Raw genomic sequence first — 16,415 nt, forward strand, 5'->3', positions numbered from 1 at the left:
CATCAATAGGGTACATAGCTACTCGATTCAAACAGACAATCGAAAAATATTAACAGTTGAGTTTGATTTTACTAGTTATTAATGTCTACTTCTATTCACTGGTAGGTAGATAACGAACCTATTGAGTATACAAAAAAAAAACAAAATTTTCAAGAAGTTCTAATTTACGCAAAATAAAGTGCATACTTTTCTTATCTAGAGGTGGTCGGCCGGGCATGGGTCGGGCCAACACGCGGGTCGGGCCAGCCCGACATAATTTGGGCCTGGCCTGGCACGAGCCCGATCGAGGCCTGGCCCGTTGTCCGCTACGTGGGTCGTGGGCCTGTCACGGTCAAGAAATTTTATTTCAGGCCCACAGCGGTACAAGCCTGCCTAAATATCCCGTGGGCCGAACACCCTTTCCTTTGTTTTTTAGCCTAAAACTGTGAAAAATCCAAAAAAAAACAACATAAAACACGGGCCAGGCCCATAGGAAGCACGAGCCCAGCCCGCGATCCTGTGGACAAAATATGGAAATTCCAGGCACGGTCCGATATGACCCACCACTCACAGGTTTGGGCTCGGCCCGGCCCGACATTTCCCCAAGCCCGCAGGCCGAGCCCGTGAACCGTCCCCGCCTATGTGCAGGTCATTCTTATCTTATCTTATCTGAATTTATCTTATCTTATCTTATATTTTCTGAAATAAGTTATAATTAGTTGAACAATCATCTTATCGTATTTAATCTTATCTTATCTTATCTGAACTTATCTTTCTTTTTTTATTGAGGGAAAAAGAGAAATGCATTAATCAAGATATAAAGTGTTCATGAGTATATACAGAGCTACAACTTTAGGACAATGATTCTCCGAACACTGTTCAACACCAAAAGGCACTCTAGCAAGATTGCGGGCAACCGTATTCTCACTCTCTTGACATGCATAAAGTTAATAGAAGTAAAATCCCTACACATACCGAGAACATCACCAAGCATTGAGTCTAAATCCCAAAAGAAAAAGGCCGCTTTGACAATCTTGTAGTCACAATATGTGAGTCAGATTCAATCACTGCATACTGCATCTCGCATGCGACTTTGCGAACCGAATTGCCATATGAACTGCTTTACACTCAACTACCTTAGGAGGCCAATATTCTTTGACACTTCTCGCAGCCGAAAGCATGATCATACCACTCGAGTCACGAGCCAAGACCCCAAACCCGATCCATCCATCTTCGCCAATACTTGCGTCTAAGTTCAGTTTGACAATTCCATTTGGAGGCGCCAACCAACAAGACGAACTTGCCATCACTCGTTGCATATGACCACCATAAATACGAGTAGTATACTCGTTGAATTCAACCTGCTTCCCCACACGTTGTGCAACTACATCAGGGGGTTGTGAGCAATTCGAAACACAATTTTGTTAATTTTTGTCCACAAATTCCACATAAGATAACAACCTTATTGCACCATCTTTTTGTCAAGGTCATTCCATCTCACCATCAAGTCTACCATTTCCTCGCCTACAACACCCCTCACCATCTCTTTGCACCCCATACGAGTCCCAAAACTGTTTTGCGTGAGCACAACCGAAGAAGACGTGTTGGCCAGATTCCCCCTCACTCGAACATCTCGGGAAGCAATCATCATCCATCAAATGTCGTCTTTTGAGGGCTGCTCACGCATGAAGAGAATTGGTACATACCCTCCACAAGAAACGCCGAACTTTGGGTCAAACGCATGAAGAGAATTGGTACATACCCCATGCTCTATGAAAATCATCCAAATTACCCCTTTTTCCTAGCATGTAAGTGGTTTTCATCGAGTAGAGTGATCTTTAGAATATGCTCATGTTAACTCATCTTGAATGCTTCTTGAACTCAAGGGAATTGCTAAAATGCACCTTTGATCTCTCTGATCAAAGTGTCTCTCAATCATATCAACTCTTCATTCCTTTCTTTCGTCACCAATTAAGTCACCCACAACCTCCAAACCCGCAACACGCTCACTCCTAATAAATCTTCCATCTTCGTCACCAACCCATGGGTCACTCCACAAGTCAATCGATTTTCCATCTCCCACCCTCCAAATTATGCCTTATGTCACCAAACTTTGTGCACTCCAAATACTATACGCCATGAATAGCTATTCAAGTACCCTAATCGTGCTTGAAAAATGTCACCTTGTGGATAGTATTTAGCATTCATAACACGACTCAACAGAGAGTTTTTGTAATGTGATAAGCGCCAAACTTGTTTCCCCAACAAAGCATTATTAAACACCCTTAGGTCCTTGAAACCTAATCCTCCTATACATTTTGGTTTGCATAGTTTCTCCCAACTCAACCAATGCATCTTTCTCTCGTCCCCCTTCCCCCCCCCCCCCCCTTCAAAAGCGAGCCATTGCAGAACGAATTTCTTGGATAACAGCAGCAAGAAACTTATAAACACCCATCAGATAAGTAGGAAGAGCTTGGATAACAGTTTTGGATAAGAACTTCCTTGTCTGCTCTAGATAACAAGTTTTCTTTCCATCCCATCAATTTCTTTCACATTCTAAAAGGTATCTGACCACCAACTTTTTGATCTACCACAAATGGTAGGAATGCCAAGATATTTGTGATGCTTATTAACCCGCCTCATATGGAGAATATAAATAAACTCTTCTTTTTTTCTCACACCTTACACCTTTACTAAAAGACACCACTGACTTTTCGTTGTTAATTTTCTGTCGGAATGTTGTTTCATATTTGTTGAGAATATCAACTATAATTCTGCATTCTTGTCAGTTAGCCCTCGTAAAGAGAAGACTGTCATCTGCAAAAAGAAGATGAGAGATTTCTAGAGCATTTCGGCTAGCTTTAGCACCATGAAGTTCTCTAACATTCACCTTCTGTTAGATCATCTAAAAAAAGGCATCGCCAACCAAGATAATAGGAAGGGACAAAGAGGATCACCCTATCACAAACCTCTAGATATGCACACAAAATCACATAATCTTCCATTGATAATAAAAGAGTACAAAACAGATGAAACACAGCTCATAATTAGATTCACCCATCTTCCATCAAAACCCATCGTCAACAGAAGTTTCTTGAGAATACCCCACTCCATAAGATCGTAGCCTTTGCTCATATCCAGCTTCATAGCAATTAAGCCTTTCCTACTATTATTTCTCTTTTTCATAGAATGAAATATTTCCAGAGCTATAAGAGACTTATCAGAGATCATTTTCTCTGGTATAAAAGCACATTGATTTTTAGTTACAATATGAGGGAGAAATTGTTTAAGCCTAAGAACAATAGCTTTAGAAGCTATTTTATATAATACATTATAGAGACTAATACGCCTGAACTCAGAAACAACATTGGGAGATTTAACTTTTGGAATAAGAGCAATATTAGTACAATTTATCTTCCCTGGGCAAGAAAAATTATGTAAAAAACTACTCACATAATCAAATACCTCGCTCATCTCCAATGATATGTCAAAACCTCCGATAGAATATAGCATGCATACCATCAGGCCCCGGAGCCTTGCAGGGATGCATCTAACACAACACGGCATGAATCTCCTCCTTTGAGTATGGCTAGCTGAAGGAGAATATCATTATACTCCTGGGTCACAGAAGACCCCACATGCTGAAGAACTTCTTGAAGGCTATCTGTCGAAGGAACAAACGAGATAAAAATATTATCAAAATAACGTTCAACCTCTTCCTCTACATCTTTAATCTTCGTTTGGCACACCCCTTCTTTGTCATAGATACCATGAATATAGTTTCTCTTATCTTATCTTATTTTATCTTACTTTTTCTAAAATAGGTTTAAATTAGTTGAACATGATAGAGCCTAATTTGTCTTCATGTCATTATAAGTTCAATTTATTTCATTATAACTTATTTTCATGTCATTATAAATTCAATTTATGTCATTATAACTTGTTTTCATATCATCAATGAATTATGTGTCATTAAAAGTATAATTTATGTCATTATAAGTTCAATTTGTGTCATTATAACTTGTTTTCATATCATTATAACATATATATATATATATATATATATATATATATATATATATATATATATATTATATATATATATTATAAATATATATATATATAAATATATATATATAAAAACATGTCATTATAACATGCCTTTGTAACTTGCCTTCGTGTCAAGTTTTATTTGTGTCATTATAACTTATCTTCATGTCATTATAACATGTCTTCATGTCATTATCATTGGATCATTTTGGAGTTAAGGTACCGATTGAGTAGAAAAAGAAGAAAAGGAGGAGAAAGAAAATTGTAACCAAAACTTTGAAGATCACCACACCACCACAACCCGCAATTTCTCCTAAAAGCAACATTCATATTCGTATTCGCATTCAACCTCCACCTCTTTCATGCAACAGATCTACAATTTACGGCAACACACAATTCAATGAAGAGAACAAGGACCTTCTTCTAGAACATATGCCGAAAAAGTTATCGAGGCTCCGGTGACGAGAGCAGAGAGGAGTGTTGTTGAAGGAACAATATTGAGATGATGAGGCGATTTCCGAAAGTAAAGTTGGAATTAACACCATTAGCGCATTTTAAAAACCCTGGAAATTTTTGATGGAGTACGAGGAGGAGAAAGGCCATCGTGGAGCAGCGGAGGTCAGGTGTCTACACACGGGTTTATATTTTATAATGAACATGGTTCCAAGTTCCAACTCATAATGATCCATGAAAAACATGACGAAAGTAATCCTCCGATCACTCAAAACATGCGCTGGACTGCACAATAGTAGTAACTTCCATTCGATCAAAATCACAAGCCAGAGTACAAGGAACAACTTCCAAAATAGAAGGCCACAATATATTTCAAAAACTAGATAAGAACTAACACTAACCTATTCAATAACTACAGGAGACAACAAAAGCAAGGCTGTAAATAATCTAAGTTACAAAGATAGACGTCCTCTCTCAAAATGACTCCAGGGAGCGATTGGTAACATGGGCCAATTCCACAACAGATATTTGCAGGATGAAGAACCCACAATAACTCTTGTAATCGGTGGTCAACTCGGACTTTAGGAGCTGAGGCAGATTAGGTATTGGAGTTTTCGTGTAGTAGCACGTATTCTCGACTGTAGAAATGCAGATATTGAATTATGAAACAAACATTTTCCCAGGAAGTCCATAACATTGAGATGAGAAATGAATGATGCAGGGGATTACTGGAAATGGTTGCTCTTGAAACCAAAATTACAAAGTGATGGAAGCTTACCTGCTATTGCCAAATCTTATGGTATCCTTCTCAAAGAGCTCATAATAACGCTGTGGTTCAATAGCATTGTCCTGTGAATGCAACAGGTGGAGTCAAGCCATCTAGCAAACATTTTCATGTCAGTTCAATACCAAACGGTATGGAATGACTGGCTTACATTAACGAAGGTCTTATTTGTGCTTCCAAGGTCCATCAAGTATGGCCTATTGCATAAAAAGGTTAGATCTTAAAAAGACAAGTTTCATATATTTTCACTCATATTGAGAAGTACAAACAGTAAATTCTAAAGTTCAACTCCTTCCACTGTTACAAGAAATTATCAATCAGCATATGTCTTATAATTACAATGAATTCTTTCTTCAAAAATGGAACTACCGAGCATTTGATCAAAAAGTTGACGCTCCTTTCTGGAGACATATTTCATCAGATTAATGCATGCGTTCAGCCAAAGAAATGACAAATAACACAGAGGAACAAACTAGAAAAGAAATCATATGGAAAATTGCAAAATTTTCTAAAAACATTGAATAAATGGAAAGTCGGTTGTTATTTTTGGAGAGTCTAACAACGAAGTGATTAAAACTTCAAGGACAAGTGCAGATGAGGTATGTGATTTACCTTACTTCCTTTGACATCATCCCATCAGGTTTCTCTTTTTCCACTTGCCTGCCCAAAAGTAGAATTTGTCATAGAAAGTTGCCAACCGATAAGTAGGGAAAAAAGCTCCTCGTAATAAACTCACCGGTATTGAAGGACTGCATGTTGTTTGCTACAAGATGGATGATCTGTAGGGATATCAGCTACCCTTCTCTCTCTTCCAAATAGGTAACAACTCTGACGATGCACATAAAGTGGCTCTGTAAATATAAAAAAAGACATACACAAGGGATCCAATATTACAGAAATGAAGCATTGGTTTTTATGGTGAACCACTTAGTAAACATAGGAACTCATGCCAGAATAAGAGAATAATGTAGATCTTTTCAAAAGTCCTAGTAGAATTTACTGCCGATAAAGCACATATCAGCAAAGAATCCAAACCACGAAAAGAAGCTAGCAGATCCTACAACCTTATACTTCAGTTTTTCTGGCCTTATTTAGTTTTCATTCTAAGCATAGCTCTTTCCACAGTTCACTTTATAAGCTACCAGGAATCTAACACAGCCTATTCTCATATACATGTATATCTGCCAGGTCATATTCCAAGCATGTTTTCTTCACCAATACTACATTCTATTCGTACCTAAGTATTTCACTTCTGAAATATGTTTAAACAACCAAATAATAGAGGAAGGGATCACAAAGTAGGGAAACTCACATCTCCGAACACGAAAAAGGGACCATCCAAAAAGAATAGCAAATCCTTTAAGTGGGCTAAGAAAAAAAAGTTATATGGACTTGTCACAAATACAGACACTTTTTTTCTAAATACTCAAGCATACCAAGCTTCTTTCAAGAACGGGTCATAGTCGGGTTTAATCAGGTCTTGGATCTACCTCAGGATGGATACGACTTTGAGACGGGAGCCTAGTTGTTGATTGAAAACGGTCAGGTGCTCCTCGAGTCAGGTGCAGTTTGAGTCACAATTTTTTGGGTCGGGGGGAAAGTAAGCTTCCGATCACAATCTTTTGGGTTCCGAACTGAGTGGTCCTCCTCAGGTTTGGATCTGGTTAGTGTTTCATAGCTCTAATCCTAATCCATGAGGAATCTTTTTGGGATTAAGCCATTAAGGCTCTAATATTGTTGACTTGTTGTCGTTGTTACAATGAAGTCCCATTTTAAAAGACCTGACATAAAGAGTGAAAGTAAGAACAATTATGAAACAGATTGGATTGGAATAAGCACATACGATAGCTAAACCACAATAACCTCTAACAAAGCTAGAATAGCCTGAAGAGCACTCTCTAACCTACCATTTAACACTTCACCGCCCTTGAAAACATACAAGCGCCATCTTACATTAGGTTGCCGAGCATCAGGTGGTTCAGTGAAAAGAAGAGTAATACCTGCCAGAATAATCATGATATTATAAATAAAGTTGAAGTTAAGCAGTAGGTGTTTTGCTGAAGATAAGAAGTTCGAGTAAAAGAGATATCGTAAGATTCAGTTAATGCAGAGTAACGACTACCACAGTGTCATTCATCAGCTGATAAGAAAATTGAAGTTAAGCTATAGGTGCCTTGCTGAGGAAAAGAAGCTTGAATATATATTGGCAGACACTGACTAGAAAAGGCATAACTCATGATTCAAAATAAAGGTTTCATATATACCTCATCGTGTCACACACATGCTGACATGCACATCTCCTGTCTTTTATAGTACAGATATGATAATAGGATGTTAATAACTCTGATTCTCAAAACCAAAAGCATTGAATTTCCTTCTAATATACTCATTTCCTACATGTTAAGTATTTAACTATTTAAGTCCTGGTCCACTGCTCCCCCTGGTATAGGAACATGACACAGTACCAAACCAAGACCTTTCTAGATAAAATCCACAAATCCAAATGTTGGTGAAGTCCCTTTTCTAAGTATCTACTCCAGCCCTGAATTTACCAAGAGTACACGTTTTGTTTGTTTATCAACAGCCAAACTAATTACTATTAGTTTAGTGTAACTAGCAGCAGATGCTAGAACATCCGATGAATCTCCTAACCCTTTATAACCTCCATGAGCAAGTGTTTTGGATCAGTGGACTAAATTATTAATGTGTCCCTGTGCACATAAGCAAACAAGGCAACATAGAATGCTTCTGCAACTGCCACCATGATGCATTTCTCTGCAGCTCATCGATGGTGCTAACATCTTGAACGAATCTGCTAACCCTATACATCCTCCATGAACAAGAGTTTTGGTTCAGTGGACTAGACAAGTATTGGCAAACTACAGACATCGGAAAGAGGTCCCCATAGAATCCCACTATGGACTAATTCACTAAATCATTACGACTACATATAGGAATTAGATTTTTCAAGATCTAATTTACCTAATAACTGATACATTATGTTCCAATTGTATAAACACAGCTCTAAAATGTCAAATCAAAGTTTTCACATAAAATTCACTTCCCTAATTCCTCCCCCAAAAGAACACAGATTTGTGGTACAAAAATTAATTTGAAAGAAAATCTTGCTCCACTTAATGGTGACAAAATCATACTATCAACTTAAAAACGACAATGCATCAAGTTTTGGGAGATTCATGATGGGCTAAGATGTACACAATCTCTCTTGAACTTCAGAAAGAGAAACGGAGAAACCATGTTCAAATGTGGAAACTCCATATTACCATCTTTTGTCATTCTTCTAAATCATTATTTCTTTTTATCCTTCGAAACCTCTTGATTGAGGTCTGGCAATCAGATTTCAATTTTCAACAAACAAACTATGTCCTGAATGGTGATATACTATTTACAAGGCTTATAAGATCTTCTGTTCTGTGCCAATTCTTAAGAACATGGTGAGCAATGGGTAATAAAGCTTTCACAGAGGACATACACCAAAGAAAGGGATTGACAATTACCTCTTACTCGATTGGTTTCTTCCGCAAGCTTTCCTGATAGTGCAAACGAAGGTTTTTGCTGAATACAACATTAAATTTTAGCACTGAAGCAGCAAATCTAAACAAATAATCATACAGCTTAATACTAATAAGATCAAATACCAGGTTTATTGCATCAAGTATCCGAAAGGAACTTTCAGCATATAACCAAACAGGGGAGATAATCCATGAAGAGAATAAAGCATATATCAAAGTCTGTGCAAAGTCTACCTTTTGTTTCGTTTCCAACGCCTGCTCAGTAGCTTCCATCATTGCTAGGGAATCACTACCATCATCTCTGCTCAAGCAAAAAAGGTGAAGAAAAGGTAAAGGAAAGGAATAAAAATTGGTACCAACAAAGGATATAGGAGCTTTTTTTTTTTTTGGGGGGGGGGGGGGGGGGTATTTAAATTAACTTTTATTATAATACTCACAGGTGTGCAGCTCCTCTGGATGCTTCATCCTGTAATAAAAATCAAAAGAATTTCAGATATAGAGCAAAGCATCACTAACAACTTCCACGAATAAATGAAAAACAATGCAGCTTTATCAGCAAAGTGGGAGCTAAAAGGATGACCCACACAACTACCGTCCCAACCATGAACCATCCAAGTGAGTAAGGACACAAAATGACCAACACAACTAAAACAACAAAAGGACCTAAAAGAATCTGCTATGATATATCTTCATCTGAGAGATACTTCATTATCTACAATAGAAGTTAAAAGTGATGATACATTAAGTTAATCTGCTGAGCCTGTGACAACGATCTTAGGTAGCAGTTGCATTCATGGAATAGCTGTAGTAGACTACCTCCATTTTTCTTACTTGGCGATTCTCTATTACTTGCAACGTTTCTATTTTTAACAATATATTATATCTTTCGCTCTCCTAGCACATGGGATTCTCTTTTCATATCTCTCTCCTCTCCTTGGTCCTTGTGCAAACCCAGACGTTGCAAGTAAAAAAAACGGATGAAGTATTACTTATTTTGAATAGTAATCTATACAACCCGTTTTAGAGGGAGTAATAAATTGGCATTAACGATAGTAGTTTTATTGTTTGTAAAGGCAGTCTTATGTCATGACTCATGACCATGATAATGCTTGTCTGTCCAAAACATGTCTATTCTTAAAAAAGGTTTATCACCATCCCTTCTGTTAAAAAGCTCATTCCAGTATCCATGGTAATGAAAATCCATCCCCAAACACTAATTAAGTGGTAATCCAAAATTTTTGAACCTAAATACGTGTTTAGGGACGGATTTTCATTACCATAAATATTGACATGAAAAATTTCTAGCAAATTATAATAATATTCATTTTTATTACCAACTTCTACTATTGCTTGCCAAACGAGTCGTAAAATTAATATTTAATTCTACTACCAGGCACCATTAGATATTCTATATCTCCCTATTTTATAGTTTCAACACTTTCCTATATTTGGATGTTTCAAAATAGTTACTCCCTCCATCGTTTTTTAATTGCTACATTTTACCATTTAGAGATGTCTCTTTTTAGTTGCTACATTTGCCAAATATTTCTACTTTTAGTACATCATACCCACATATTATTTACCTTTATACCCTTATTTTTGTCTTCATCACACAAAAAGACAACTACTCTATGCTTTATTGCTCTACTTATCAATGGTCCCCACATGTTTCCGTGGTCTGTGTGATAAGTAAATGTAGCAACTAAAAAAAGACGAAGGGAGCATAACATATCTTCCTTGGCATAACTATTCTCTCTCTTTCCTCAATCACATGGGAACGTATTTCATCTCGTTCTCTGTTAAGTATCAAATGGGCCTCCTAAGATACCGTCCATCAAGGAAGTATTATTTCTGGCTATTTTGAGAAGTGGTGGTGTGGGAATGATGGAGAAGATATGAAATTTGCAATAACACACTTACATCATGCACTTTCAGTTTTGAACTATTAAACATTTATTTCAATTCTAACATCTCAGTTTCATCAATTCTAACATCTCAGTTTCATCAATTCTAACATCTCAGTTTCATCAATTCTAACATCAACCACATTAGCATGGAAATCGCTGTTCTCTTCTCATATGGCAAACAATAAGCCTATCATCACATGTTAAGAGAGTGTGCCTTTAGACAGCAATACGAAACAAACAGTTAAACATAAAGCCATAGACATATGTGATGAACATATTATATAAATATGATAGGGCTAAATTACCTAGGTAGCTCATGAATAAGTTATGATTGCTAACTCCAATCAACAATTACCCACAGGCCACATGAGAATTTTCCCCAACCAATTACCGATTGTAACAGAATATAAGTGGACCAAAAGGGCGTCTCATATTAATGGATACAAGGTCAATGTTATTAACACATTCATATTCCAATTAAGTAGAACGAAAGAAAAAGAAAACATGATCAGACATTTAGCCAAAAAGTAAAACAAAGTAAGGGTTTGGATATCACCAGACACCTCATCACGGGCTCTGGAGCGAGAAGCCGGTGGAGGTGATCGTGAATGGTGTCTGCCGCGGTGGCGATGATGATCCAATGGTGACTCAGATCGACGATGTCTTGGTCTAGAAGAGGCACCACCTGCACCATCTCCATCTCTGGGTTGTCCTCTATCTCTTTCTTTTTCAGACTTCCGCTCTCTTCTACCCTTTGAAACTTCCTTCTCAAAATCCCTTTCCTTATGGACTCTCTCATGTTTAGACTTATCACTTCCTTTTCTATGTTTGCTTTCATGTTCCCTCTCTAAAGCTTCCTCATCATAGTCAGCCTGAGCTCTCCTTAACCGTTTAGTCCTAGGTGATGGAGACCTCGGCACAGGAGAGCTCGATTTCTTTCGTTTCGGTGACTTAACTCGGCCTGAATGCCTCTCCCTCACTGCAGAACCACCCCTATCCCTATGAGAGCTTTTATGACTAACTGGGGATCTTTCCCTACATGACGGGCTCCGACTACTACGAGAGATTGCAGCAGGTGATCTCCCTCTTCTGCGAGGCTCACCATGATTTCTCTCCGGGGAAACGGACCGCCGGGACGAATGGTGCCCTTTTGGAGATCTCCGAGCCACTGAAGGACTCATCTACACACCATAACAAAATTTACCAATATGTGGGATAATTCTCAAAGTTGATTGCAAACATCATCCCCCCAAAAATTATTCAAGAGCTTGCAGCAGTATTAATTCATTTGCAGCAAAAATTATTACACAAAAAGTGAAGAATATCAATAAAACAAAGAATAATCATTAGCTAATATCATTTAAACGATTCAACTGAACCCCATTAGCTAAATTTCTTTAGCTAACCAGTGAAATAAAAATGTAACAAGAAAAAATCAACAAATTAATTTTGAATTCTTACTCAGCTAAGTGTATACTACAAGTTTTAATCATAAAATTTATGGTAAAATTAGTCTTAAACAAACCTTCTTGATTTTGGAAGATCAAAGTTTCCAATGTCGTTGAAAGAAGATGAATTTACCTTCAATCCTTTGATTTATTTTCGGTCACTGTTATTATCTGCTCCTCAAATTCAGAAAATGGTAATTTGATGCTGGAAATCCGAAATTGTATATTTGTATGTGATGAATTGTCGATTTGTTAGATAGAAAACTATGGAATCGATTAATTTTTAGAGAGATGTAAATTAAATTTGAGGGTTAGGGTTAGAAATTACTTTTTTCTTCTTCATCCTTCCCTCTTTGTTACAAAATGTTTTTTTTTTTATTTTTACGAAAAAATGGATTATTGAATTTGTTACTTTCTCAGTTGAAGCCTGAAGGAGTGAGAAAAATTATGTACACCTCTCAACTTTTCAAGTATTTTCATCATAAATAATTTAAGAATTTAAGTACATAAAAAATTAATTTCTCTAGGAAGTTTTATTTCTTAGAAAATTATTTTTAATTTCTAGAAAGTTACTTAAATTTGTTTGGGTGACATTAAAAAATTTGCAATTCTTATGAATTTTGATTGACTATGGAGGGGGTGGTCGGGTGGGTAATTAAACTCTCACATTTGTGGGAATTTCATTTTTCTAATGAATTTTCATTGCATCCATTTTCTCAACTCCCCAAACAACTTCCCAAATGAGAAAATTGTGAGAATTTCAATTGCTTACATAAAATTCTGTCAACCAAAAGAGCACTAAGTGTGTGCATATTATTATACCAACAAAACATTTCCATTATAAAAAAAAAACTTCTGAACATGATTTTATATAATATATCTACGAAACAATCTTACAATAAAAACAAAGAAAAAATTGTATTAATGGAGACGAGTAGTTTTGTTGGTTAAAACTTCGCGACTGTTGAAGACTTTCATCGCCTTTTATCTACAAAATGTACTACCGTTTTTGAATGTTTTGTAAATTAATCTAACCAACATGATTATGACAATACTTGATTGGACATGCAATTTGTTCAACCAAATCCAAATTGATCCACGATCAACTAAAATTGAATTGACTAAACAATCTCAATTTTCAACCCACACTCAACCCATGATAAGTTGATAACACAACATCTGATTAAATAAATTGACCTTTATTCTAACTTGATCTAAGTTTCTAATTTTTTGTTTATTCAACTTGCTTCTAACATGATTTAGCTCATGTTTGTTTATCCAACTTGCTTCTAACATGATCGAAATTCAACACGTCCTAATTTTAAACCAAACCAATATACAATATACTTTGTTGTAGCGAACCCAATTCAATTTCAACCTAATAGACTTGTTATTTTAATTCCGTTTTTTTTATATGTATAAACCATATTTCAACAAGCATGTTACAAAACTTAAAGTTTAATTCAAATATTTGTGCAAGTTCTCCAAAATATTGCTAAAAACATGATTATGTATTTTTTAATTATAATTATCATATACTATACTCCTACTATTATTGTGGTTATCATTACCATCACCAATTAGTTATTACTATTAGGCCATGTGATATGCATGGAATTATAGGAATCACTAAGAGGTAAAAATGGAAGGGAAAATTAATCCAAGAGGATCTATTAAGGGAGTACTAGCATTTTTTTTTGATTTTCTCAATTAGCTATTAATCAGTGTTACAAATAATTTGATTTGAAAATATATTTATAATTATTATTAATTTTTTATCTATGTTTTTCTTAAATCAATGCTTTATTGGTTTTTTTTAGTTGTTTGTTCATCATTATTCAAATATATTATCGAGAGAAAGAAATATACAGTAGAAGAAAGTTTGTGCTCAAATAAAGTGGAAAATTTGTGTATCGGGTTCAATCGTCGAAAAAAGTTTGATTTATATAATAGAGATTACTGAAGAATAATCAACATTTAGGTTTGAAATATTATGAGGATAATTATTAATATGAAATTCAAATTTTTATTTTTTCTCCTAATTGTGTCAATCAAGTTATATTATCATTTTAATATTTTAATAGAGTTTTTCACACATAGGTAAGAAGAGAAAATCATTCTCCTTAATTTAATATTTAATTGAAATTTCAAATTCAATTTTGTTATTAATTAACTTATTCAATATATATGGCAAGTAGGAGGAACAAAAAAAAATATTTAATATATATGACAATTAAAATTCGTTAAGGTTATATTAGACTTTTTAAGAGGGGACATCATCTTCCTCCCCCTTTCACTTACGTACTAGCCTTTTGTGCACGCGATGCGTGCGATGATATTTTTAGGCCTAATATTAAGTAGTAAACAAACTGAAAATACAAGTTAGTATTTAAGTTCACCTCCATTTTGTGAATAAGATTCTTTCATGTTCTTTTTATGTTGTTATTCATTTTTGTGATTTTGAATGGTTTTTTGTTTCTCAAGTTATTATATGCGCATGTTCTTTTATAATCAGTATGATATTCTTTGCTAAATATCGTCATGTTCTTTTTTGGGTTTTATTCATTTTTGTAATTTATAATAGTTTTTTGATATGGATTTCAGTAATTTCTCTATGATTCCAAAATTGTAACCGAAAAGTATAAGACAATTTCAATTTTTTTCCTTGTCTAACTTCTAAATTCTGATTTCACAAATTGATATTTAAAAAATCTCATCATTTTAAATGTTCACACTTTGAGTTTCAATTATATTTGAAATGAAATTTTAAATTTTCCATACACAATCTGATTTTGCATAAAATGGTCATTTTAATTTTTCTCTTTTCTAAATTTTAACACTTTGAGTTTCAATTATATTTGAAAGAATTTTAAATTTTTTATACACAATCTGATTTTGCATAAAATGGTCATTTTTTATTTTTCTCCTTTTCTAGAATTTTAACAATTTGAGTTTCAATTATAGGTGAAATGATGTTTTAAAATTTTCATACAAAATCTGATTTTGCAAATTGATGTATGTAAATTTTTTTTTTTCTGAAAATGGATTTTTGCAAAAGTTGTTCGCAAAAAGGTTTGATATTGTTTTGTTTTTCAAAATTTATTTATAAACATGGATATTTTGCAAAAGTTCTGGGAAAAAATTTATATTGGAATTTTAAAAAAAGAACTAAATTTGTAACTTTTTCATCAGTGTCGTAAATGAATCAAAATTCATACACATCTTGTTTTCAGATTTTATATGAAAATGAATCAAATTTAAGTCTAATTATATAAAGCCCTTTTCAACTAATTTCTATTATCTCCATTTTTTCAAGTACATAACAGTCGACTAATGTGAAATAACTTTGAAGATTAAAAGAATTATGTACCTGTTTGAAAGTTCGCAAATCGCTGATGGACGAAGTGTGATATCACTGTCAAAATCTTATGTTTTTCTCAGATTTGTTTTTAGGTAATTTTTGTGAGTATGTAATTGAATGGTTATTGAGAACAATGATTTGTAAGTGAATTTTGTGAATGTTTTTGTATGTATTGACGTCCTAGTATATTAGTTTTAGTTTATAAGTTAATTTTTAGTTTTTGTAAAGTTTCCTGATCATTTGAGTGATTTGTGTGATTTTTACAACGTGATTTTATCAATTCTATGAGTGATTTGTAAAGTTTCCTCATATAAGTGATTTCTGAGTGATTGTTGAAATTAATTTACGGTGGCTTTGTTTGATCCCATTTTGGTATTGAGATTCTTTTGTAATTTAGAAAGGGAAGGGGGGCAAAATAGTCAGTTCAAAAGAGGACACCGTTGCTCTCCCCTTCCCTTATGTAATAGAGATATATAATAGAGATATTTTACTAATTGGGAAGTTTGGTATTCATAAGCAGGGCATATTTTTTTTTCTTTGTCACATGCTCTTTCTTCCTTCCTCTCTATCTCCTACCTTTACAGTTTATATCTTCCCAGTTCAAAAACATAGGCAAAAGTTACCCAGGAATGGTGGCGGATAATTGTTGCTCTTATTTTTGGATCAATAGATTAATCCATGTAATCTTCACTCTCATACCTAAACCTTTTAAAAAAAACTCACAAATTTTACCCCATCAATCTTTCAACCTCTTATTTTCCTTAATCCAAGCAATCTCTTAGGGTCTGTTCTCTTCGGCAAACTGAACTAAAATATGAACTGAAATGAAATGAATATACTTTCTCCGTTTTTTATTAGATGTTACACTTTTGAAAATTTGGGTTCCCTATGCAAAAATTG

General features: G+C 34.8%; 1 protein-coding gene across 5 annotated transcripts; it reads right to left on the reverse strand.

Moving 5' to 3' along the window:
* Positions 1–4,763: 4,763 nt before the first annotated feature.
* On the reverse strand, positions 4,764–12,583 carry LOC104907044 (FHA domain-containing protein DDL). Of its 5 annotated transcripts, XM_057393899.1 has the most exons (12): positions 12,232–12,565; positions 11,416–11,887; positions 11,270–11,373; positions 9,237–9,265; positions 9,034–9,100; positions 8,785–8,842; positions 7,174–7,266; positions 6,003–6,117; positions 5,879–5,926; positions 5,418–5,463; positions 5,261–5,331; positions 4,764–5,120 (listed from the first exon to the last, which is right to left on the reverse strand). In XM_057393899.1, the coding sequence occupies exons 2-12, from the start codon at positions 11,885–11,887 to the stop codon at positions 5,081–5,083; spliced, it is 1,143 nt and encodes a 380-aa protein (XP_057249882.1). In that variant the 5' UTR covers positions 12,232–12,565; the 3' UTR covers positions 4,764–5,080. The 5 variants fall into 5 exon arrangements, with proteins under 5 accessions (XP_057249882.1, XP_010694201.2, XP_048498622.1 ...); XM_010695899.4 differs by having other exon boundaries at positions 11,270–11,887; positions 12,288–12,565; XM_048642665.2 differs by having other exon boundaries at positions 11,270–11,887; positions 12,232–12,564.
* Positions 12,584–16,415: the final 3,832 nt, after the last annotated feature.

The sequence above is a fragment of the Beta vulgaris genome, chromosome 4 (genome assembly GCF_026745355.1).
Source record: "Beta vulgaris subsp. vulgaris cultivar EL10 chromosome 4, EL10.2, whole genome shotgun sequence".
NCBI classification, from domain to species: Eukaryota; Viridiplantae; Streptophyta; class Magnoliopsida; order Caryophyllales; family Amaranthaceae; genus Beta; species Beta vulgaris.

Excerpts from the sequence above, each read along its gene's own strand:
- LOC104907044 (XM_010695899.4), bottom strand. The coding sequence starts at position 11,887 with ATGAGTCCTTCAGTGGCTCGGAGATCTCCAAAAGGGCACCATTCGTCC. Across the intron at positions 9,266-11,269 it reads GCTCCAGAGCCCGTGATGAG|GATGAAGCATCCAGAGGAGC; the intron begins GTGTCTGGTGAT and ends TTTTTATTACAG. Across the intron at positions 8,843-9,033 it reads CGTTGGAAACGAAACAAAAG|CAAAAACCTTCGTTTGCACT; the intron begins GTAGACTTTGCA and ends TGTTGTATTCAG.